The 26,751-nt window shown below is 34.2% G+C and overlaps 1 protein-coding gene across 2 annotated transcripts in view; it reads right to left on the bottom strand.

The window, feature by feature from the left end:
- LAMA2 (laminin subunit alpha 2) overlaps positions 1 to 26,751 on the bottom strand; it is a 637,958-nt gene that overhangs the window by 346,282 nt on the left and 264,925 nt on the right. For both annotated transcript variants that reach the window (XM_054254427.2, XM_054254428.2), the window contains exons 7-10: positions 25,916 to 26,033; positions 19,074 to 19,252; positions 7,578 to 7,677; positions 1,091 to 1,251 (exon numbers count right to left, since the gene is read on the bottom strand). In XM_054254427.2, the coding sequence (XP_054110402.2) occupies positions 1,091 to 1,251; positions 7,578 to 7,677; positions 19,074 to 19,252; positions 25,916 to 26,033 (558 nt within the window). The remainder of the gene's footprint in view (positions 1 to 1,090; positions 1,252 to 7,577; positions 7,678 to 19,073; positions 19,253 to 25,915; positions 26,034 to 26,751) is intronic.

Genomic DNA, 26,751 nt, shown 5'->3' with positions numbered 1-26,751 from the left:
AAAATAGGTACCTAAATTGCCCCTGATGTAACATATACCTATTATGAAACTATTATTATATTTAGCTTGTTATTTCCAGACATTCTTGTCCCAATTCATACACACTTCATTAAAACTAATATTTGCTACTCATATTATGGCCTAAAGTTTGTATATGTACACATATGGTCACATGTATCAGATCTAACTATATAATATTTTACAGCTGCCTAGAAAAGATGAATAGGCTAATAAAAATATTTTCAATAGGGCTCCAAATTTAATTGAAAACAAAGAAAAAAGTAGTAACTTTCATTTTTACATTAGTATAGTATGCTAACTTTTTCAAAGATTGGTTCATTCTCTCAGCTAATGTAGTTATACACTCTGATCAGAATGTTATAGAACTCATTACTATAGCTAAAGTAAATTGACCTTTTCCCTTTTAACTTATGCCTGCCTCTGTGTTTCTCAACGTTTATAAACTGCAGGTATAATGCATCCCTTGGTGTTAAAATGATGTGTTATTAGCATGTACAACAAATAAAATTGCATTTCTAAAATTATTTTTGGAAGAAAATATTGAGCCTTTAATCAATTCCATTAGGGCTTCTTACCTTTTTGATAATTAAACAGAAAAATTTGAATATATTGAGTATTTTAAGACTTATCTCGGTTCAAATGTTAGAAGATTATTTAAAAATTCAGAATAAAGCCCTTAACAGAATTTATTTCTGAATTAGATGCAAAGGTATAACAGATTTGAATGCACTTTAGTTTTAAAGGGTTGCTATTTCTGGTGCTGTATATTTTTAAATTAACACTGGTTGGGCAATGGGTTGAAAGGGTTTCTGTTATAAAATAACATAGGCTTGAAGCGTGGTTTATTCTCTGTGCATTTGTAGGCTTGTAGATAAGTGCCTTATAAACATCTTGCTATAGTGAACCTAGTAGGCATTGAAAGACATTTATAGGGTCACCACATATAGAATAGATAGTGGATACTTCCTGAAGTCACTATGATTGCTTAATGCCAAGGAAATTAACAGAGAAGCCAAGAAAAATAACCTTCTATCTTGACAGTGGGACATTACTGGAATAAACAATGTACCTTGCAGTTACAGGGGCCAAAACAAGGGTCTTCATTTTTGCTCCCTAAGCCACTGCAGTTACAGGCTTTGCAGTCTGGGTAGCCAGTGTAGCCCCTGGCACAGCGATCACAGCTCACACCTCCAAAACCAGTTTTGCAATGACAGGATCCCGGTGCCAGACCTAAAGAAAGATGAGCCACATATCAACATTTTGAAAACAAATGCATAATTTAGTTCTTAAAGTTTTAATGATAGTAACCTTTAAAAGGTTATTTTGACACAAAATAGATTTTCAATGTACATCAAAAAAGAAAAATTAACATCAAAGGGTATAGGGTTTAATTGAAAGCTTTCTATGATTTGGTGAATGTAGCATCTTCTAATTGTCAGTACAAATATTAAAAATGTAAACAAGAAAGATGAAGTCCCAAAGCATCTACCAAACTATGGCTATAGAAAACAATGATTAAGGAGTAGTTTCCACAACTGCTAATGCTGATGACACTACAGACAGAAGAATAAGCAGTAACTAATGCAAAACTAGTGGCTCATGAAACAAGCCTGCCCCACCAGACTATCGCAGGTGCAAAGTAGTTTTCGGATTAGAGATATACCAGTTAAAACAACAATTTAACAATGGTAAACTAAGAACATTGCCACTAACAGTATTGCTAAAGAAAATAAAGGTGTTCATGGGAATTGATATCTTGGGGATAAGAAGCAATAGATGAGGGAAATGAAAACAGTTTAAATTTACTTTTTTTAACATTGAGAAATACAAAAGACAATGTTTATTCATGTCTTTGATTAGAAAAATAGAAAGAATGCAGGATGAATAAATACAACTAACAGATCTTCAAAATCTGGAGAAAGATGAAAGCGTATCAATAATATATAGTCCATCAGAACAAAGAAAGGAGAGAAAAAAAGGCAAGGAAATGTTATGGAGAGAAAGCAGAAAGCAGAATGACAGAAATAGTGTCAGACATGCATACTAAATATATATAAATGAGTTAATCAGTCTTACTGTTCCTACTGAAAACATAAATGTAATGTGCACAAGAGATATATGAAATGAATAGAAATATTACAAACAAAAGAAAATGAATACATGCCAGGAAACCATATGGAAAAGAAAAAAATTGTAAAATATTAATTAGGGTCAAAGTAGAACTCAGATAAAGTAGGTTCAATAAGACAAACTCTCATTTTATATTGATTAAAATACAATAAAAACATGATTTTAATTATTATGTTTATGCTTCAAATAAGCACTAATTATTAGTACAACAATATGTAGACAACAAAAGATATTGGAAGTAAAAAGTTTAAAAGTCATTGGCTGAAAAGTGTACTAACTTACTCATCTTAAATATTTACAGATGAAGTAAGAAAAAACAAGATTTGAATAATCTAATGATCTCGAATTACATGTGATGTGGTATATAACTATAAAGATTTACCATAGTTTATGATTGACTACTGTATAACATTTGTTCAATTATTAAAGCAGAAATTATCTAAGGCTTCTTTTCCTAATATAAATCACTACTTTTAGATGTATATCAAATGCCACAAAAATTAGTATTAAATTAATTCTGAATATCAAACATGAGAGAATTTTATGAAAAATTCAACCATTCTAAAAATTAATGCCTAAATATTTATCTTTAATAACTCTTGGGTTAAAGAGAAAATCAAGACTTTGATTAAATTGAATAGCTATCTAGGTAGAATATAATAGCAGTAAAAAAGAACTTAATGTTTATTGGGTATGGAAAAACTGCAGCCAAAAGTAAATTTATAGGCTTAAATAGTCCATTATTTTTAAAAATACAAATATATTAAAATTTAATTCATATAAGTATAAAAGAGAGAAAACATAAACACCATAGGAAATAAAGAGATTTGAAAAATAAAAAGAAAAGTAAGCAAAATAAAACCTTAAACAAAGCTAATCAAGGCTTTCAAAAGAGGACAAATTATCAAAGAACTAGAACAAAAATGTTTTAATGCTAGTTCATTTTTTTTTTATTGTACTTAAGTTCTGGGGTATGTTTGCAGAACGCAGACTATGCAGGTTTGTTACACAGGTATACATGCGCCATGGTGGTTTGCTGCACCCATCAACCCATCATCTACATTTGGTATTTCTCCTAATGCGATCCCTCCCATAGTCCCCATCCCCTCACAGGCCCTGGTGTGTGATGTTCCTCTCTCTGTGTCCATGTATTCTCATTGTTCAACTCCCACTGATGAGAGAGAACGTGAGGTGTTTTGTTTTCTGTACTATTAGTTAATTTTTACAGACTGTTTTCAAAACTTGAAACTCTTATAGTCATATAAAAAATGGAGAGCTGATCGGGTGTGGTGGCTCACACCTGTAATCCCAGCACTTTGGGAGGCTGAGGCAGGCAGATCACGAGGGCAAGAGATCAAGGCCATCCTGACTAACGCGGTGAAACCCCGTCTCTACTAAAAATACAAAAAATATTAGCTGGATGTGGTCACACGTGCCTGTAATCCCAGCCTCTCAGGAGGCTGAGGCACGACAGTTGCTTGAACTAGGGAGTCAGAGGTTGCAGTGAACTGAGATTGCGCCACTGTACTCCAGCCTGGACACAGAGTGAGACTCAGTGTCAAAAAAAAAAAAAAAAAAAACAAAAGAAAAAAAACAAAAGGAGAGAGAGAGAGAGAGAGAGAGACAGAGAGAGAGAGACATGGAGGGAGGGAGAGAGAGAGAGAGGGAGAGGGAGAGAGAGAGAGAGAGAGGGAGAGTAAGCTATGTAATTCAATTTATGAAGCTAGTTTTAACTCGATATCCAAAGGCAAGAAAAAGATGACCCAAAATAAACAAAACTGGTACAACTCAAAAAGCACTTACTTTTTGCTAGTCATTGTACCTAGCATTACATAAAATGAATGGGTTAATTGAGTTAGCACTCAAAACATCCATATGAGATACACTTATTTCTCCCAATTCACAGATGAAGTAACTGGGACACAGAGTGATTTGCCAAAGGAGTACAACTAGTGAATGTCTGAGTCACAGGCAATTTAATTTACCAATTCAGATGAGCAAATTACAAATAAAATAAACACCAAACTGAATCCTAAAGTACATTAAAAAGACCCTCTGTGATGTCCAAGTAGAACATATTCTGGTAATATAAATATTGTTTAATATTAATAAGTTCATTTCCAATAGACCAAATGGAAAAGAAATCTGATAATTTTAATAAAGTTTGCAGAGGAATTAAATAGTTTAACATTTACTTATGATGTTAAAATTTCCAGAAATTGAAGCTAAATGTAGAAGTACTTCATATATTAAACAATGACTATCTTAACTTTTATTCCTGGAAGTATTGTAGACTAGATGTTCAAAGAACTCCCCTGCTCAGAACACTGGAAGATGTAGAATAAAATTAAATATAGAAAAATAGATGAGTAGGTGGGTAGGTAGATAGATGATAGATGACAGATAATAGAATGATTGTGCTGGGATGAAATAAAGAAACCCCATGGAGATAGAAACTACCAAATTGACTTCTAGAAAGGTTAAGTCAGTCTTTAAAACACCGTCTTTCCTAGTGTTGACTGGCAAATTTTGACGACTAGACTACAGTCCGTGGAGCATGGTTTTAGGGAAGAACAACAAAAACAAATCTAGGTACTCCATAGCTACGTCATTATCACATAGCCTCTTGTAAATTCAAGGCTTCTGAAAGAATAACCTAAGAAATACATATGCACACATACATCCACAAAACACACATACACACATATGTATGAAACACGTAAGAAAATGAGGTCCATGTGAGTAAGAGTTAGAAGAAAAATAAAAATGCAGAATCAAACTCAGATAACGGCATACTTCTAACAGACGCAGAAAATAAAATAAATATATTTAATATGCCTAAAGAGCTGAAAGTAATATTAAATGTAGATGAGTGAACAAGGGTATTGGAAAACAAAATGTAATTTGAAACTTTCCTTATAAAATATAACAAAGTAAATTCCAGATGGATTAAAAAACTAAGTGTTATACAATGAAATCATACAAATGAAGAAAAGAAAACAAATATATTCTTCTAATCTTGGGATAGATGAGAGTTCTAGGATTATAAAGGCATGTAAGAAATATAATAAAAATATCAAAATATATAATGATCGTGGGATAGTGTCATTATTATAAGTAAATAATTTTACTTAGATTTTGATAGCTGATTGCATAAAACTTTTGAAGTTTTGTGAATTAGAAAATATCAACAGTAGCGAGAAACAAAGCAAATCTGGAAATTGACTATTAAAAAATGACATACAATACTATTATTGCTTTCCATTTTTAAAGCATTCTTACAAATCTATGGGGGAGAAAACTGCCTTCTACCAACAGAAAATGAAGAAATCTAAAAGAAAAAGCAGAAAAGAAATTCATTGTATTTCCCTGGTAATCAAATTAATGCCAGCAATACACTAAAATATCCTTTTCTGCTATCTGGTTATGTAATCTGATGAAGAAGCACAAACCATCAGACCACATCCTACGCTCTTTCCTAACGAAGTTATCAGAGTAAGCATGAAGATAAAAATGATCTACAGATATGTCTCTAATTTTGCAAATTGGGTCCATATCAAATAATATGTATCTAATTACAGTATAACAATCTTGATTATTAAATTTCTATTTTTAAATTATAAGCATTAATTGTTGGTCCAGAGCTGAATATAACTGTGAAAATCTTTGAAAAGATAAATATGTAATTGACAGACACTGACAAGTGCTAAAGAATGCAGGAATAGTCTTTATCACATCTTATACAGTAGGACTCCAAGAGAAAGTCTAAAAGTAGTCAATGATGAAATAGACATGTAAGCTCTCTTGAACATGATAAAGATACCATAGAAGAAACACATAATAAAAATGCATGAATGTTGGAATGAAAGAGGGAAGTGTTGTGAATGATAACATTTCTTCACCTTTCAAGATGGAGAGTCAATAGGCAACATGTAATGGCAATAACAATGCTGATAAGAATATTATTTAGATATTAAGTGTAACTCACTGAAGAACTGAGTAGGAGAAAAGGCTCAATATTCCTAAATTTGTAAGACTGGGATAAATAGGTTCAAGAGGAAACTTGTTATTTTATATCTTTACTGTTAAGAATTTGTTTTACTGTGTATTGTTTTCATGATAATTGAAAACTATTTATATGGAATAATTTTTATTAAAACATGGGTTACAATAAACAAAAATTTGAAACAACCTTAATGTCCATACAAAGTTGAGAGGGTAAATAATTAAGGCACAACCATATAATAATGTGTTATTTAGGAGCTGAAACCAGATTTCAGAGAAAGTTTTCATAGATTTTTGGGGAAACCTGTCACATGAAGTTAAAAGAAGAAATATCAGAAATTTCTCTATGCATTATGACAGAAACATATGAAAATGTTAATAGTGGTATCTCTACTGAATTACCACTGAATCGTATATTTATTTTTCTACTTTTCCATTTTTATAACTTTTTCTGTGATCATATAGTCATCATTCAAAAAGGGGTAGGGAAGAATTAAATGACATTAATGAAAACAACACTGGTTTACTTGTGACCACAAAAAGAAAAGAAGGCTTAAAATGAAAAGTGAGCTTACTAATTCATCATTTGACTATCAAAACATATCAGTTTTATATTTCAAAATTTAGACTTCAAGTAATGCTCAGATTTATAATCCTACAGTATAAAGAAAGGAGGTAAGCAGAATTGTGTCAAATAAACATTGCCGGTCTTATAACACTAAAGTCATTAGGGAAAAAGAACTAATAGCCTTGATTTATTTTAGTCTTTCTAGAGAAGTGTCCCAGTGCATTCTATGAATTTCCTACTTAAACCTGGTGAGTAACTGCCCTGGAGTAGCTCCCAAACGCTTTATACCAAGGAGTGATGTTGGCATTTGATTCCTTAATGTTTGGAGTTCATGAATTTCATTCCTCAAAGGAAGTGTTTAGCTTAAATTAGTGTCAGCCTCTTTCTCTTCATTAACTCATGACTACTACCTTCTTAGTCCTTATGAACACATCTTGCTTTCTATATTATTGCCTACATCTCAGTGTATGAGCTCTTCAATTTGCTTTTCCCACTACAGCACACATTCCTCAGTAAACGCTGGGATTTCATGCTAGAACTCACAGAAGCTGCAAACAATCTAATAAATAACACAACATAAAAAATTACATATACCACAGATCTGTGATTGACTCTGTGTGCATCTCAAAATAAATAATTAAACTCTTCTTGCTGTAAAAACATTAAACATGAAAGTAATTACTGAGATTAATTTAAAAACTCCTTCCTGGAGGGAATGCTAATACACTGATAGATTGAAGAATAAATGTATTACATGAATGACATTTAATGCAAAATATTCCTCTGAAAATAATAATATTTGGCTTTTAGTTGTCCTTTCATCAGAGCAGTGACATTGTGCTGCCGCTCTCACCTCGTCGAGCATGTTTCCCATCCTTGACACAGACTTCATTTACAGAACCAATTGGATCACAATGACATGGCTGGCATGGCCTTGGATAATTTGGAGATACCTAACAAAAATATTAGAATGAATTTAATCAAGTGTAATAAGAACAGCCATATTTTTCATTTCAGCAAACTTTTATAGGCAAAGTAGTTTAATAACAGTGTAGTAAATTATTGAGAAAATTATAGGAATTACCTTTAATACATGTTTATAATTTTAAAAATGTATGTCTTCTACATGCTTACATAAAAGTAAAGAGGATGAAACAATAAACTCCTATGTATTTGTTACTTAGATTCAACAATTATTGATATTTTCATGTTTTATCCCTTTTTATCTTATATATAGTATATGAAGACAGTTACTTTAATTAAACAAACCTACACTGTGTTCATATACTGTATATACAAGATTTGTTTTCCAGACAGAATAGGAAAAACCAAAAAACTAAATTATTTGCCCAAGAAATACCCCTCTATTAAATATAGCTTTCATGTGTATATATATCTAAGTTTAATTTACAAATGAAAACTTGTTTGCTACTATAAATCAGATCTATTAACTGATCCCTTTATTGTATATTCATTCAGAAGATTCTAGGAAATTCAGTGGAAAGCAACAGCTGGTAAACTGAACAAGCTGAGAAGAGTTTTCAGGTGCTACAAACCATAACGTAAAGAGAAATTGAACTTTAAGTTAACCACATTAGAAATGTTTGACAAATACCTGAAGTTTTCCATTAATGTGTCCTAAAAAAGTATGAAAGTAAACTTTCATAACTCATAGTGACCACTCATGAGTTTATTACTAATTAGAACCAATTCAAAATCTTCAGAGGAACATAACAGTAACCAATGTCTCTGCATTGCATTCTCCAAAATGTCCTGTATAGGTGATAAATTACAGTAGTTCCCACATCATGTGTGGTTTTATTTTCTGAGGTTTTAATTATCATGGTTAACCACAATTCAAAAATATTAAATGGAAAACTACAGAAATAAATAATTCATAAGTTTTAATTTGCATGCCATTTTGGGTAGTGGGGTGAAATCTCAAGCCATCTTGCTCTGTCCCACCAGGGATATGAATCGTCCCTTTGTCCAGCATATCTATGCTGTCTAGACACTACCCTCCTGTTCATCACTTGGTCCCATCACAGGTATCAGATTGGAAAAACATGGTATATGTAGGTTTGGTACTATCTGTGATTTCAGGCATCAACTGGGATTCCTGGAACATATCCTCTGCAAATAAAGGAGGAATACTGTATTTGATATGCAGGAAAGAAATGGGAAAATATTGTCCTTATTTAAAAAGAAGTTGATAAAAACAGATTCTGAGGTGACCCAGGTATTGAAATTAGCATACAAGGAAATCAACATTAAGTACTGTAAAAATATCCAAGAATATAAAGGAAACAATGCTCATAATGAGTGAATACATGGACTATTTCAGCAGAGAAATGGACACTCTAAGGAACATAAGAACTCCAGAAAGCTGAAAAGTAAAATGCCTCAATTTAATAATTCACTGGCTATGCTTAACATCAGATAGAGATGATAGTAGGAAGAGAAGTCAAACTGCTTTTGTAGTCATCTGGCCATAGGCCAGAATTTGGTCTACAGGTCAAAGTTTTCTCATACATGATATCATTGTTAAAAGTAAATATAATGAGAACGTATTTATTTATGTTTATTTATTTTTGAGATAGGACCTAACTCTGTCACCCAGGCTGAAGTGCACTGACTATCATTGTTAAAAGTAAATATAATGAGAATTTATTTATTTATATTTATTTATTTTTGAGATAGGACCTAACTCTGTCACCCAGGCTGAAGTGCACTGATGTGATCTTGGCTCACTGCAACCTCAACTTCCTGGGTTAAAGCTATTCTGCCTCAGCCTTCTGAGTAGTTGAAACTGCAGGTGCCTACTACCATAACCCAGCTAAGTATGGTATTTTTAGTAAAGATGGGGTTTCACCATGCTGGCCAGGTTAGTCTTGCATTCCTGCCCTCAAGTGATTCACCCGCCTAGGCCTTCCAAAGTTCTGAGATTACAGTATGAGCCACCGTGCCCAGCATAATGTGAATATTTTAAAATCAGCTAGTGAATTAAAGATACATTATATAGAATGTATTCTTTAGATTGGATAATTTCCTCTTTCCACAAATAAAGAGGAAATTATCCAAAAAATAGAGAAAGAAAAAAAATTAATTAGCACTGCCTCAGATACAATCAACACCCTAGCACACATGTAGAGAGAAGAAAAAATATTGGTCAAAAAACAAGTTTTTAAAAAACAGTCTAAAATTTCCTATATGTGGAATAAAATCTCAACTTAAGTTCCAAGAAACTTTGTGAATTAAGCAAGGTAAGCTTGAAAGCCAAACATAGACACATCATAGATTAACTCTGAGGTTAAAAATTTTTTTCTGTAAAGGGCCAGCTAGTAAAATAAGCCACATAAAGACTCTGTTCATTCCTCATCCTCTTCTTCCCCTTGCTAGCCCTCTTCATCCTCCTCTTCTACTTCTTTTTTTAATAAACCTTTACAAATATAAAACCATCCTTTGCTTACAGGTTATACAAATATAGGCCATAAGTCAGATTTGGTCTACAGGCCAAAGTTTTACAGTACATGGTATACCTATAAAAAGGCAGATTAAAAAAATATTTTGAAATCATCTAGTGAATTAAAGAAATATAGAACAAAAATGCAGAACAAAGATATAGAACAAAGAGACAAATAATGGCTATGTTGTCATAAGAAAAAATGTAATCCAGAAAATAATGGTACCACATCTTTAAAGTGCTAAACAAAGAAGAAAACATACAGTTCTGTAATTATGATGAAAATATCCGCCAATAATAAAAGTAGATTAAATACATTTTCAGATAAAGGGAAGTTGAGAAAATCTGTGACCAGAAGTTCTGTTCTTAAAAAAAAAAAAAAAAAGGCTAAAGGAACTTTTCAAGCAGGAGGGCAATATATATAAGATAGAACCACAGAGTATGGGAAATGGTAAAGGCATGGTTAATGTAAATTTCGTTTTCTTCTTTTCATTTCTTTAAGCCTGTTTTTGTAGTTTGATGACTTCAAATAAAAATTACAACATTATATCCATGGTTTATAAATTATGTGCAATATATGAAAACAATAGTTCAAAAGATAGGACTATATCACTATATCATGAGTTTAAAATAGTACCATCTCACACCCGTCAGAATGGCTATTATTGAAAGTCGAAAATAACAGATACTGGTGAGGTTGTGGAAGAAAAGGAACATTTATACACCACTGGTGGGAATGTAAATTAGTTCAGCCACTGTGAAAACAGTTGGGAGCTTTCTCAAATCACTTAAAACAGAACCAGCCTTGGTATAGTTTGAAGTCTGGCAGCGTGATGCCTCCGGCTTTGTTCTTTTTGCTTAGGATTGACTTGGCTATACAGGCTCTCTTGTGATTCCATATGAAGTTTAAAGCGGTTTTTTCCAGTTCTGTGAAGAAGGTCATTGCTAGTTTGATGGGGATAGCATTGAATCTATAAATTACTTTGGGCAGTATGGCCATTTTCACAATATTGATTCTTCCTAACCATGAGCATGGAATGTATTTCCATCTGTTTGTGTCCTCTCTTATTTCATTGAGCAGTGGTTTGTAGTTCTCCTTGAAGAGGTCCTTTACATACTTTTTTAGTTGTATTCCGAGGTATTTTATTCTCTTTGTAGCAATTGTGAATGGTGTTCACTCATGATTTGGCTCTCTGTTGGTTGCTGGTGTATAGGAATGCTTGTGATTTTTGCACATTGATTTTGTATCCTGAGACTTTGTTGAAGTTGGTTATCAGTTTGAGAAGATTTGGGGCTGAGATGATGGAGTCTTCTAAGTATACAATCATGTTGTTTGCAAATAGGTACAATTGGACTTCCCCCTTTCCTAATTGAATACCTTTTATTTCTTTTTCTTGCCTGATTGCTCTGGCGAGAACTTCCAATTATATATTGAATAGGAGTGGTGAGAGAGGGCATCCTTGTCTAGTGCCAGATTTCAAAGGGAATTCTTTTTTTTTTTTTTTATTGAGACGGAGTTTCGCTCTTGTTACCCAGGCTGGAGTGCAATGGCGCGATCTCGGCTCACCGCAACCTCCACCTCCTGGGTTCAGGCAACTCTCCTGCCTCAGCCTCCTGAGTAGCTGGGATTACAGGCATGCGCCACTGTGCCCAGCTAATTTTTAGTATTTTTAGTAGAGACGGGGTTTCACCATGTTGACCAGGATGGTCTCGATCTCTTGACCTCGTGATCCACCCGCCTCGGCCTCCCAAAATGCTGGGATTACAGGCATGAGCCACCACGCCTGGCCTCAAAGGGAATTCTTTCAGCTTTTGCCCATTCAGTATGATATTGCGTGTCGGTTTGTCATAAATAGCTTTTATTATTTTATGATATGTTCTGTCGATACCCAGTTTATTGAGAGTTTTTAGCATGAAGGGCTGCTGAATTTTGCTGAAGGCCTTCTCTGCATCTATTGAGATCATAATGTGGTTTTTGTCTTTGGTTCTCTTTATGTGATGGATTACATTTATGGACTTGCGTATGTTGAATCAGCCTTGCATCTCCGGGATGAAGCCTACTTGATTGTGATGAATAAGCTTTTCGATGTGCTGTCGCATTTGGTTTGCCAGTATTTTATTGAAGACTTTTGGGTGGATGTTTATCACGGATATTGGCCTGAAGTTTTCTTTTTTAGTTGAGTCTTTGCCTGGTTTTGGTATCAGAATGATGTTGGTCTCATAAAATGAGTTAGGGAGGCTTCCCTCTTTTTGTATTGTTTGATATAGTTTCAGAAGGAATGGAACCAGCTCCTCTTTGTACACCTGGGAGAATTCTGCTGTGAACACGTCTGGACCTCGACTTTTTTTAGTTAGTAGGCTATTGATTCCTGCCTCAACTTCAGCCCTTATTATTGGTCTATTCAGGGTTTCAATTTCCTCCTGGTTTAGTGTTGGTAGAGTACAGTGTCCAGGAATTTATCAATTTCTTCCTGGTTTACTGGTTTATGTGCATAGAGCTGTTTATAGTAATCTCTGATGGTGGTCTATATTTCTGTGGGATCTGTGGTGATATCCCCTTTATCTTTTTTATTGCATCTATTTGATTCTTCTATTTTCTTTTTTATTAGTCTGGCTAGCAGTCTGTCTATTTTGTTGATCTTTTCAAAAAAACAGCTCCTGAATTTACTGATTTTTTTGAAGGGCTTTTGTGTCTCTATCTCCTTCAGTTCAGCTCTGATCATAGTTATTTCTTGTCTCCTGCTAACTTTTGAGTTTTTTTTAAATCTTACTCCTCTAGCTCTTTCAATTTTAATGATAGGGTATCAATTTTAGATCTTTCTTTGTTTCTCATGTGGGCATTTACTGCTATTAATTTCCCTCTCAACACTGCTTTAAAGGTGTCCCAGAGATTCTGGTAAGTTGTGTCTTCATTTTGATTGATGTCGAAGAACATCTTTATTTCTGCCTTCATTTCATTGTTTATCCAGTCGACAATCAGAAGCAAGTTGTTCAGTTTCCAAGTGGTTGTGCGTATTTGAGTGTGTTTCTTAATCCTGAGTCCTAATCTGACTGCACTATGGTCTGATAGACTGTTTGTTATGATTTCCAATCTTTTGCAATTGCTGAGGAGTGATTTGCTTCCAATGATGTGGTCAATTTTAGAGTAAGTGTTATGTGGTGCTGAGAAAAATGTATGTTCTGTGGATTTGGGGTGGACTGTTCTTTATATGTCTATTAGGTCTGCTTGGTCCAGCTCTGCATTCAAGTCCTGGATATCCTTGCTAGTTACAAGGCTACAGTAATCAAAACAGCATGGTAATGGTACCAAAACAGAGACATAGGCCAATGGAACAGAACAGAGGCCTCAGAAGCAACACCACATATCTACAACTATTTGATTTTTTTACAAACCTGACAAAACAAGCAATGGGGAAAGGAATCCATGTTTAATAAATGGTGTTTGGAAAACTGGCTAGCAATGTGCAGAAAGCAGAAACTGGGCCCCTTCCTGTCACCTTGCACTAAAATTAACTCCAGATGGATTTAAGATTTAAACATCAACCTAATACCATAAAAAACACTAGAAGAAAATGTAGGCAAAACCATCCAGGACATAGGCATAGGCAAGGACTTCATGACTAAAACACCAAAAACAATGGCAACAAAAGCCAAGATAGATAAATCAGATCTAATTAAAATTCATAGCTCCTGTACAACAAAAGAAACCATCATCAGAGCAAATTGGTAACCAACAGAATGGGAAAAAAATTTTTGCAGTCTACCCATCTGACAAAGGGCTGATATCCAGAATCTACAAAGAACTAAAACAGATACACAAGAATAAAAACAGACAACCCCATTCAAAAGTGGGTAAAGGATATGAACAGACACTTTTCAAAAGAAGACATATATGAGGCCAACAAATATGAAAAAATGCTCATCACTGGTCATTAGAGAAATGCAAATCAAAACCACATTGAGATACCATCTTACGCCAGTTAGAAGGGCGATCATTAAAAAATCCGGAGACAACAGATGCTGGAGAGGATGTGGAGGAATAGGAACACTCGTATACAGTTGGTGGGAGTGTAAATTAGTTCAACCATTGTGGAAGGCTGTGTGGTGATTTCTCAAGGATGTAGAAATACAAATTCCATTTGACCCAGCAATCCCATTACTGGGTATATACCAAAAAAACTATAAATCATTCTATTATAAAGACACATGCACATGTATGTTCATTGCAGCACTGTTTACAATGGCAAAGACCAGGAACCAACCCAAATGCCCATCAATGATAGACTGGAGAAAAAACATGTGGCACATATACACCATGGAAAGTATTCCACAGAGTCATAAAAAATGATAAGTTCGTGTCCTTTGTAGGAACTTGGGTGAATCTGGAAGCCATCATTCTCAGCAAACTGATACAAGAACAGAAAACCAAACACTTCATGTTCTCATTCATAGGCGGGTGTTGCACAATGAAAATATGTGGACACAACCACCTGGTTGTGTATGCACCTATGCAACAACCCCACATGACATGCACATATACCCCAGAATGTAAAGTAAAATTAAAACAACAACAACAACAACAAAAACAGAACTAGCACTCAATTCAGCAATCCCATATACCAAAGGGATATATATCATTCTACCATAAAGTCACATACATGCATGTGTTCATTGCAGTCCTATTCACAATAACAAATACATGGAATCAACCTAGGTACCATCATCCGTGGACTGAATAAAGAAAATTTGTACATATATACCATGGAATATTACACAACAATAAAAAAGAATGAAATCACGTTCTTTGAAGCAACATGGATGGAGCAGCAGGACATTGTCCTAAGTGAATTAATGCAAGAATAGAAAACCAGATACTGCATGTTCTCTCCTATGAGTGGGAGGTAAACATTGAGTTCACATGGAAACAAAGAAGGCAACAATAGACATGAGGGCCTACTTGAGAAGGGTGGGAGGGGATGAAGATTGAAAAACTTATTTTGCTTATTATCTGGGTGATGAAATAATCTGTACGCCAACCCCCCATGACCATAATTTACCCACATACTCTCTGAACCTAAAATAAAAGTTGAAATGGAAAAAAAAGTATACAAAGAAGTACTGCTAAAAACATAATAGAAGAAACAAAATGTAATACTGAAAAATATTTGTTTAACATAAAAGTAGACAGAAAAGGAAGAATAGGAACAAAACTTTTGTGACACAAATAGGAAACAATAGCAAAACCCAATCATATTATTAACTATATTATATTTATGGACTAAACACACAGTAATTGTCAGTATAAAAAATCCATCTATTTTAGTCTTTTTAAGAAATCTACTTTTAAATAAAAATAAAGATAGGTTGAAAGTTAAACAAAATCAGAAAAGACATACCATACAGAGTAAGCATATGAAAACTGCTATAGCAATATTAATAAAAAATAAAGTGGACTTTATGACAAAAAGTGATATCTGAGATTAAGTGGAGATCTTCACAGTTATTGAAATACCAATTTATAAGATCTAAAAAAGCTAAAGATTCAAAATATTCTAAATATGTATGTACCTATAATACTGCTTCAAAGAACATGAGGAAATACTGGAAAATGAAAGAAAAATAGGAATCTATATTCACAGACTGAAAAAAATCCACACTTATTTTTTTACCAAGAGAGACAATGCGCTGAGCTGCAAGTTAAATTTCAATGAACTTCTAAAGTTTGACATCTCAGAGAGTACATTCTCAGATCATAAACATCCACTGTAGAAATAAAAATTATAATATTTAATAAAGCCCAAATATTTGAAGATTAAACAACAAAAGCACAAGAGAAATTAGAAATTATGTTAAATAAATGATCACATAAAGCATTTCTGAATTCATGAGAGGCAGCTAAAGAACTGCTAGAAGGAAATTTATATTTAAAAGCTAATATGATAAAAGAAGAAAATTTAAAATCATAATTTAACATTCCAAATTGATAGGTAGCAAAATAAAATAAAATTTAAACCCAAAACAGGTCAAATGAATAATATAATAAATAGAACAGAATCAATAAAAATACAAAAAATAAAAACACAGATTTTTTTAAGATTAAGAAAATTGATAAATATCCCTAACATAAGTGATTAATAAAAGGAGAAAAGCAAAACATAATCACTTTAAAACTTAAAGAAGAGATATCAGTATAGATGCTATAGACTTCAAGCAGATAATAAGAGAATTTTTTAAACTGTCTATAATTTGACACTTTAGATGAATCGAACAAATTACTTGAAAAATATATTAAACCTTGACCCTCCCCAAAGATATTAATACAAAACCTATCTAGCGCTATGCCTAATAAAAAATAGCCAATGCATTTAAAAATGTTCTTCCCACAAAGAAAACTAGAGGCTTATATAGTTTCACTAGGGAATTTGTTAAGCATTTTAAAGATAATTAATTTTAATCTTAAGTTATTTTAGAAAACAGAGGAAGAGAAAGTTTATTTCCCAGATTATTTGTTGATGCCAGTATACCCCAATAAAAAAACCTGACAAAGATATTATAAGAAAATAAAATTATAGACCTATCCAATGTCTTTTATGGGAGGATGTCAAAATTCTTAACCAAATATTAGTCAATGGAATCATCCAATATATAAAAATGATAATATATGATAACCAGATGGATATTAATTCAAAAATGCAAAGTTGGCCTTATATTTTAAAAATTAATTTGTGTAAATTGATCATGTTAACAGAGTAAGGGAGAAAATCCTTATGTTCATTTTAGTAGGTTTCAAAAAGTATATGATAAAATTCAAAACACTTTTGTTGTAAAACTCTCCGGAACCTAGGAATAGTAGGGGAACTATTGAATTTGATAAAGCATGTACATAAAAAATCTGCAGTTCACATCATACTCAATAGTGAGATATTAGGTTCCCTTTAAAACTGAGAACAAAGTGAAGACGTCAGCTTTCACCATTTTTAGTTAACTGTGGCATAAAGATTGCAAAGGAAGAAGTAAGCCTGAAGGTAACACGATTGTTTATGCATATGTTTCTCAAGCATGTAGTTTAAAACTACTAGAGTTAATAAGGATGGCTATAGGACATAAAGTCAATATTCCAAAATCTTTAATAATTATATTTAAAGAATTGAAAACTTTTTAAAAAACAATTTGTTTAAAGTCATGCAAAGGAACATACTAAAGATTAATTTAACAAAAGACATGTAAGATCTCTACACTGGAATAGTGACATGAATGAAGAAGATAGAAATAAATGGAGAGATATGCTGTGTTCATTGGTTAAATGACTCAAGATTATCATAATGTTATTTTTCTCAATATTTGTTTTCTTTTAACATTTAATTCTATTTAATTGACAAAATCGTATGACATATTTTGAAATATATAATATATATACAATTGAAATCATTATATCAAGCTAATTAACATACTACCTAACATAATTATCAATTTGTTCTGAGAACATATAAAATCTATCTTCAGCATTTTCAAGAACATATTGTAATTAACTATAATTACAATGGTGTATTAACACCATTCTGTACAACAAATATCTTCGATGTATTCCTACAATCTAACAAAAATTTCGTATTCTTTGACCAACATCTCCTCAAACTTCATTCTCCATATTTGTATATAGATTCTATGCAATAATCTTAATATTTTCTGTAATTGACAAGTTGATTCTACAATTGTATGCAAACACACACACACACACAAAAACTCTACTATAGACAAAACAACCTTGAAAAGAAAGAATGAAGTTGGTACATTATATTACCTAAATTCTAGACTTATTAAAGCAATGAAGAAAGTATGATAATAGCACATAGAAAAAAAGATGCTTGAAACATAACTAAGTTTCTAAAAATTGATCCATGTAATATGATCAATTGATTTTTCAGTGAATGGTGCTAGAACTTAAAGTTAACCATATAAATCTGGTTACTTATTTCACACCACACACTGACATTTACTTGGTACGGGAAATAGCTCTATAAGTTAAAAATTTGGTTTTTAGAATAAAAAAATAATATTTAGGCTTTGAACATGTACTTCACAAGAGAAAATAGAGAAACAGTCAATAAGCCTTTACAATTAAAATTAAATCCATAATCAGATGCCATTTCACACCCACTAGATGACTAAAATCCAAAAAGATGGTCAACATCAAATATTAGAAATGATATAGAACAACTGGAACTCATGTAACTTTTTGGTGAACACATTATACGTTATTGCTAATTTGGCAAAACGTTGACGGTTTCTTATAAAGTTAAGCATCTACCTATCCTATGTAAAAAGCATTCTACTCCTAAGTATTTACATAAGGTAAATAAAGACATGACTAGTATGAAATTATTTGTAGGAGCTAAGCTAACACTGGAAATGATCCTAATATCCATGAATAGGAGAATGGATTTAAAATTTTGATATGTTCATGCAGAGAAATATTACTCAGCAACTTTTAAAAAAGGAACTATTGATGCACAGACAGCATGGATAAATCTTAAAGCACTATGTTGAGTGAAAGACGAGAGATACGGGCTAGTATATACTGTATGATTTCATTTTTATGAAATTCACTAATAGGCACAACCAATTTATGTTCTAAAAATCAGAACAGCGTTTGCCTAGGGGTGGGATTGACTGTAAGGAGCCATGATAAAACTATCTGGTGTGATGGAAATGTTTTATCTCACATCCTCAAAGATTTAAGTCAGTTTCAACAATGAAATGTTCCTACTCACCTTTAATCTGAAGTTCAACTTTTTAGAAAAACTTCAAAATTATTGTATTTTTGTATAAAACATTTTTGTATGAAAAAGCAAAAATAACCCTTTATTAAGAAAAAGCATACTTTACCCCTTTGGGTCTGAAGAAGCCATTAGCGCATGTCTCACAGTTTATGCCAGCAGTGTTTTGGGTACAATTAATGCAGACACCCCCTCCAATATACTTTCCATGTATATTCAAACTCAGATTTCTTCTGGCAACATTTTCATCGTAATAGCATTCTTTAGCTTTTCCATGACAATTGCATGCTGGATTAGGGAAAAATAAATTAATAAACATTAATTTCAGGTTTCAGATACATTTAAAAATCGTATCTGTCATAGATTTTTATACTATACAGGAATGTACATTTAGCATACACATGCACAAAGATATTTAGACAGTATCTGAATTTATTGGATGTCTTAATAAATTCACATTAATTTGAAATAATTAAAACATATAAATTAAGTGCAAGCATATGCAATTGCCATTATTTGATTTTGACTAATGAAAGTGCAATTTCATATGGTTCAACTAATAATTTCCAAATAATACATTATTGAATGATGGCACTGAACAATTAACAGCTAGTTAATCTGTAATGAATTATTGCAATATGGAAATGTCTGTGTTAGATCCTATGGATAAGGAAGAACAGGTATAATACATTTTCTTTCTATTAATACTAATAACAACTAAAATGTATTTAGGATTTTTTCAATGCCAGACACTGTCCTAAGTACTCTATATTTATTGCTACTGATTTTAATCCTCAAAAATGCTTTTAGGAATAGGTATTATTATGATTAACCTATTTTTGTATACTCTTTCCACATGTGTGTGTGAACCTGAGGCCAGAGAAGTGAAACAATTCACAGAAGATAATCTAATTAGTATTGGAAACCAACCTCTGAAGCCAGACTCCAGAGTCTGCTAAAGACTGCTGGAATCCCTTCACATTCTACCTGATAAACAAGATAAGATACTAGACAGGTGCCAAGCTATTAAGACAAACTGAGAGCTGGTTTACTTAGTGGCTAAGATCTTGCTATTTTGCACCCCGCTGTCTTGGATTTGCGTGTGCTCTCCACTACTTAGTTGTCATGTGATGTTGGAAACTTCTTAATTTCACGAATGCTTAGTTTCCATAAAAACATGGAGTGGTCGGCCGGGCGCGGTGGCTCAAGCCTGTAATCCCAGCACTTTGGGAGGCCGAGGCGGGTGGATCACGAGGTCGAGAGATGGAGACCATCCTGGTCAACATGGTGAAACCCCGTCTCTAGTAAAAATACAAAAAATTAGCTGGGCATGGTGGTGCGTGCCTGTAATCCCAGCTACTCGGGAGGCTGAGGCAGGAGAATTGCCTGAACCCAGGAGGGCGGAGGTTGCGGTGAGCCGAGATCGTGCCATTGCACTCCAGCCTGGGTAACAAGAGCGAAACTCCGTCTCAAAAAAAACCAAACAAACAAACAAAAAAAAAACATGGAGTGGTCAATAGCAATTACTAGATTGGGATATTTAAAAGCACAAGTGAGATAATGCATGTAAAATCATTAGTATAATGTCTTATAAATGAGTTCACAATTGATTTTTCTTCTCTTCATCCGCCTTGTCTTTTTCATGTTACTTTAGAAGAATTCAAAGAAGTGAAAAATTATTTTCTCCAGAAAGGATTGGGTAAGACTTTTTAAAATATGAAGAATTTATAGTAGGATAGAACTAGAGAAACACTGATGCAGCATCTCCTTTCTACATGAGATGTTGAATTTCTTAGGAGTTCTAACAGTCATTTCCACATGTGTGTGTATGTTTAGGCGTGTGTGTAGGTGCCCTTGTATGCATACAGCTCAATCTTTTTATTCTTCTACAAAAGGGAAGGGGCATTTGTATATTGTTCAGAACTGTCTCATTTTACTCACAGTAAATCATGGAGCTCTTTCCATATTAGCATGTATATCCCTTTATGGTACAGAGGGTACTACTTGAATGAAGGTATTTACCAGGTCTCTATTAATGAACAATTACACAGTTTCCATGTTTCTTCTGTACAAATTACACTGCACACATACTAGGAGAACAAGGATGCGAGGTGGAGGGAGGAGCTCTAACATTAGAAAAATTTCCTATTTGCCAGTTGAGTGATTTTGAGGCAAAAAATTAAGTCCTAGCATCCTTTTAGTACTTGTCTCTTATACTTGCTTTGAGGATGCCGAACAGAATGCCTGAAATGTACTAAATACTGAGCTCAATAAATGTTAGTAGCAGTAGTGGTAGCACTTGTGTAATAATGACAAAGATCATGATAATATTCCCTTTACATCTATATGAATACCTCTATTGGCTAAATTCCTAGAAGCATAATTTCTAGTCAAAGGGTGTGTAAAATTTAAATTTTTAATCACTTAAAAAAATTCCCCTCCAGGAATACTATGACAAATCACTTTTCTTCTAGTAGAAATGATAAAACAGTTTCTCCATAGCCATCAACCTTGTGTGTTATCAACCCATGAATACAATTTCTAAACATAATAGGCATTCAAATATTTGTTAAGTGGATTAATGAACACTTTGATAGGTTAAAAATAATATTATCATTGTTTTAATTGGTACTTCCTTAATTATGAGTGTGATTATCTTTTTTCAAGGTTATTCATCATTTCTGAGAAATACCTGTTTTGATCTTTACTCATTTTTAACAGGTTAACTTTTTTCTTATTGATATGTAAGATCTCTTAATATGGAAAGGTTATTATACCCTTGTCATGTTTGTTGTAAATACCTTTCCCAACCTGCTGACATTTGATTTATAATATAGTATTTTTTCTATGTTAATGGACAGTTTCAAACTTTAGGAAACACATAGTAATAATTATAAATCACTAGGCATTGTAAGCAGTTTTGTATCTTTAGGACAACATACAAGAATTCCTTTATTTTTCTTCAAAAAGACAGTGATATGGTTTGGCTATGTGTCACCACCCAAATCTCATACCAATTGCAGTCTCCACCTATGGAGGGAGGGAGGAGATTGGATCAAGAGGAGGTTCCCCCATGCTGTTCTCCTGATAGTGAGTGAGTTCTTACAAGATTTGATGATTTTATAAAGGGCTCTTCCCCCTTCACTTTCTCCTCCCTCTCCTGCACCATGTAAGACATGCCTGCTTTGCCTTTCCCCTCGATTGTAAGTTTCCTGAGACCTCCCTAGCCATGCAGAATGGTGAGTCAACTAAACCTCTTTCCTTTATGAATTACCCAGTCTCTGTGGATAATACCCCCAATGGGCACTGAGGAAGGAGAACTGTCCAGACCCCAGGCACAATTAGTGCCTGAAGAATTCTTAGTTTATAGTGTTATTGCTCAGCTGTTTCCTTTATATAATCCTGCATATATAATCATATATTAGTTTATAGAATTAGTGCTTGAAGTATAACTTACTGCTTACATATATCTAGTTTATATAATCATACTTAATAATTATATCTACTTAGTTTCATATAAGCTTTCTATATAATCATATAGGTATTGTAGTCGGACCTGTACTGACACATTTAGTGCTGATTTATATAATCCTTCTATATTAACTGTATAGTAGTTTGTAGTAGGAGGAATGCCTAGAGCAGTCACAGAACAGAAGCAATACATGGGAAAACAGCCGGACCAGGATGAGAACCAAAGATCCAGGTGGTGGCGTCCCTGCCTGAAAGGGCATACACTGTATGGCAGGCTTGGAGCAAGAGCCTCTCCTCCTGATAAAGGAGCTGTAGTACCTTGTATCCAGTTCCTGTGGAAAGCAGGCTTCAGGCCTGAGATCCTGGAAGTAACCGAGGGAGAAGAACCTCTCTGGTGTGACCAGTCACAGTGGCTGTACACCCTGTTAGTCTTTTCTCACTTCTGTGCTAGCTCAAATCATCCTGCCATAAATATCTTAAGAGAAGAGCACAAGTCTGTCAGCTCCCACTGCATTAAGCTTCCAATATCTTTTTATTAGAAACCCTTTGAAGTCTCGAGTCCCCAGATAAGAAGTGTTGCACACAACACCTTTGCACACAGCCCACCTCCTTGCTTTGGTGACCTATTGGGGGTGGACCCCTTTTCTGCACATGACCCTCTACTATTGTGCACAGCATGGCCCCCTGCTGTACACAGCCCACCTCTCTGCCCAGGTGACATAATGGGGTGGCCCCCTCACTTGTGACTCACATGATTATATATGCCCTATTACTAAGCCTATAGATGATGACCTCATGCACGACTACCCCCTGCTTGTACCTAATAAATACAGATGCTCTGGGGCATTTGGGGGCTGCCACTGATCTCCACTCACAAGTGGTGTGGTCTCCCGAGTCCAGATGCTCTTCATCAGTTATTCAGTGTCCTGTCTCTTTACTTCTTGGATCCTGCACCTCAACACAGCATAAGGGATACCCCACAACCGTGTGGGGCCTCCACAGCCCTACAAGTCTCAGGTGGTATCTTTCTAGCAGTGTGAAAGCAAAATAATAGAGAGGGTCTCACTATGTGTCTCAGGCTGGCCCCAAACTCTTAGGCTCAAAAGATCCTCCCACCATAGCTCCTTGCCAATAGCTGGGATAATAGGAGCATGCCATTGGACTAGCTATGAATTCTTAAAAACTTTGTTGTAAAAGTTTCAAGAAACAGTCAAAACTTCTGCTGCCAGTATAAGCAAAGGAAAAGATAAAGTAATATAGACTTATTCTCATACTACTTGGAATTGATGTTGTCAAGGATGTTTAAAACTATGAGCTACTTTAGGTAAAACATGGATGCCAAAGCAACAGTCCTTCACACACTGTGTAACCAGGACCCTATACCTATATAGCCTCACTTGCTGTCTGTGGGCCACAGCCTACCCAGCTCTGTCTGTAGCCTTCAAGAATATGGCTAGCAACTAATCACAAAGCCATGTGTTTGCTCTGTCATCAGCAACTTACTATTTCACAGAATGTCCAAGATATATCATATTAAACTGTTCTTTAGTATAGGCTTAGCAATTGAATGCATATTCTATGCTCTTTAGAGATATATCTTGTATTATGTAAGCTAGATTGATGAAAATCCAAATTAAACTCAAATGAATTAGAATGTGATTATTCATTTTATGGAGGGATTTTTCATGTCACGGAAGGATTTTTCTAAATATTAAGGTGATTGGAATATAATTCAACTTGGAAAAGTGTATTTTAACATAAGCTCTTAGGAATGTATTCATGCTGAAATCGTGATTTTTATCTAATGTTTTATGGCTAAGACCCCCATCTTGAATTTCTGGGTTTTTAACATGTTTGTTTTTCAGTTTGGAAATATGACCTCCCCTCTTCCCTACAGGGAAAGAAAGATGTTTCACAAGCCCACTAATTAAAAATTGTATGTAGTAGCAGTTTAAAATGTCTTGCTTTGCTTAGTCTACCTCTATTGCTAAGAAGTTGATCTATTCTTTTTGTTTTGTATTTAAACATAGAAACACAAGTAAAGAGTGGTAAAGGATTTTGCAGAGCCACTTAACATTAGGTAATTATCACTGTGGAAAGCATGTCAGTGGCAACAGAAAGCCTCCTGCATTCAAGTGCTGCTCCCACTTGTGATTGCTGATATTTCACAAACAGAAAAGAAATTTAATTAAAATTTAAAGGAGCTTGAGAGCAAACATCCCTGGATGGCATTACATTTAAAGTTACTCTTAAGAACAAATGTCTGTTCTCTATGGAGAAGCTGTAGAGAACTAAGGGATTAGTCAGAGCATGGCTGTAAGTAGTTGAAGAAAACAAAGGCTGAGCCTCCAGTGGTCCCCCACCATGCATGGTGAATGATGAGCTAATGGTGGCTCAGGCCTCCAGATATGCCTCAGTAATAATTGGAGATTTCTAATCCATAATATCTTTATAAGCATTCAGATACAAATCAAAAAGCAAATGAAATGAGTGCAGAAAGTGAGGAGACTTAATAGCATATATGCAGAATCTCAAACTAAAAAGAAAATACAGTCATCCCTCAATATCCATGGGGATGGTTCCAGGACCTCCCTCAAACACCAAAATTCAAGGATACTCAAGTTCCTCTTATAAAGTGGCATAGTATTTGCATACAACCTCTGCACATCCTCCCGTATACTTTAAATTACCTCTAGATTACTTATAATACCTAACAAAATATAAATGCTATATAAATAGTTGTTATATTGTTTAAAAAAATAATAACAAGCAACAGTCTTTACAAGTTCAGTACAGATGCAACTTTTTTAAGATGTTTAAGAAAACATTTTTGATCTGCAGTCTGTTAAACCCATGGATGGAGAAACCATTGATATGGAAGGCCGACTTTATATCTTATAGTTGGGGAATATTTTATGATTAAGGTGTGTTATGATTCAATAGTTTTAAAGACCTGTCATGTCTGACACATTATACATGATAAATGTGAGTTGAGTTAACTTGTTATTCAAAGAATATATGGTGTTGGTATTAATTTAAAATGTCTATCAAGCTGTTTTTGAAGGCCATATATACTTAATGAGCTGAAAAAAATGTGGTTAGGGCTGATTTACTACAATATTAATATTTGAATTCAGTTAAATTGGACTTCATACTAGTTTAGGTTTACAGTTCAACAGAAGACTATTTTTAGGTCTATTCTTGGGTTGAGAAAATCTCCAGGAACACAGGTTTCTCCATGATACCCATCACCTAATAAGACCAGTTGTCACTATCAGGCTATAAAGCCATCTGCTGCATTTCTTAGATATTTCCCTTTAGAAAGAGCTAGCCATGTGGACTGTCTTCAAAGTGATAATATAAATCAGTATTTGTCGACACATTTGCATAACCAGCCATTTTACTGTTTTTCATTACTGGCTTTTTTTTTTTTTCTTGAAAAGGAAGAATGACATATTTGTTGGCTTCTAAAGAACATACCTTCACATTCAGTTTTAGTCAGAAAAGTTCCAGCTCTCCAGGGTTTCTGATGGAATCCTGGACAGCACTGATCACAGCTATCACCACATGTGTTATGCTCACACTCACAGCGAGATTTCTAGTCAAAAAGAGGGAGAAAGCACTAATTTTAACCTTATTTAGAACCATAAAGAACGCCTCTTTCTAAAGGTACTATGAAGGAAAGAGAAAACATCTGGACTATGCACTAAAATGTAAAACTATCAGCCTGGAAAGAAAGTGGCGCCAGGCTTGAAGTGGGTGTATTTTATCAACATCAGCTTAAGGGAGTCCACGCTGGTTCTGGATTCACTGGGTTTAGGCTCAGAAGAAGGCAGGAAGGCCCAGCTGGGAGTGGTCTTAAAGACTGAATTCTCCTTCTCTGAGGCCTGGGATCTATGTGTTTTGGGGATTGATGTGCTTATTTTAAGGCTCTCCTCAAAATGTTATTAACATTTTTGGATGTGGAAAAGAGGAGGGAGTTGATTCCTAGGCCTCTTGGGGTACAGCTAAAACAGAAATCTAACATCCCTGGAACTAAATATCCTGTCTGTGTGTCCTCTGAATACTGTCTCAATTTACCTCATGGAATTGGCCTTTTAAGGCTGTCTTGTAGACTTCTGTATTTCACTTTTTTTTTTTTTTTTTGAGACAGAGTCTTACTCTGTAGCCCAGGCTGTAATGGTGCGATCTCCGCTCACTGCAACCTCCACCTCCTGGGTTCAAGAAGTTCTCTGCCTCAGCCCCTCAAGTGGCTGGGATTACAGGGATCCATCATCAACGCCCGGCTAATTTTTGTATTTTTAGTAGAGATAGAG

The sequence above is a fragment of the Callithrix jacchus genome, chromosome 4 (assembly GCF_049354715.1).
Source record: "Callithrix jacchus isolate 240 chromosome 4, calJac240_pri, whole genome shotgun sequence".
NCBI lineage: Eukaryota > Metazoa > Chordata > Mammalia > Primates > Cebidae > Callithrix > Callithrix jacchus.
Note: the sequence above shows the minus strand (reverse complement) of the source record. Positions and strands in the feature narration are given on the sequence as shown.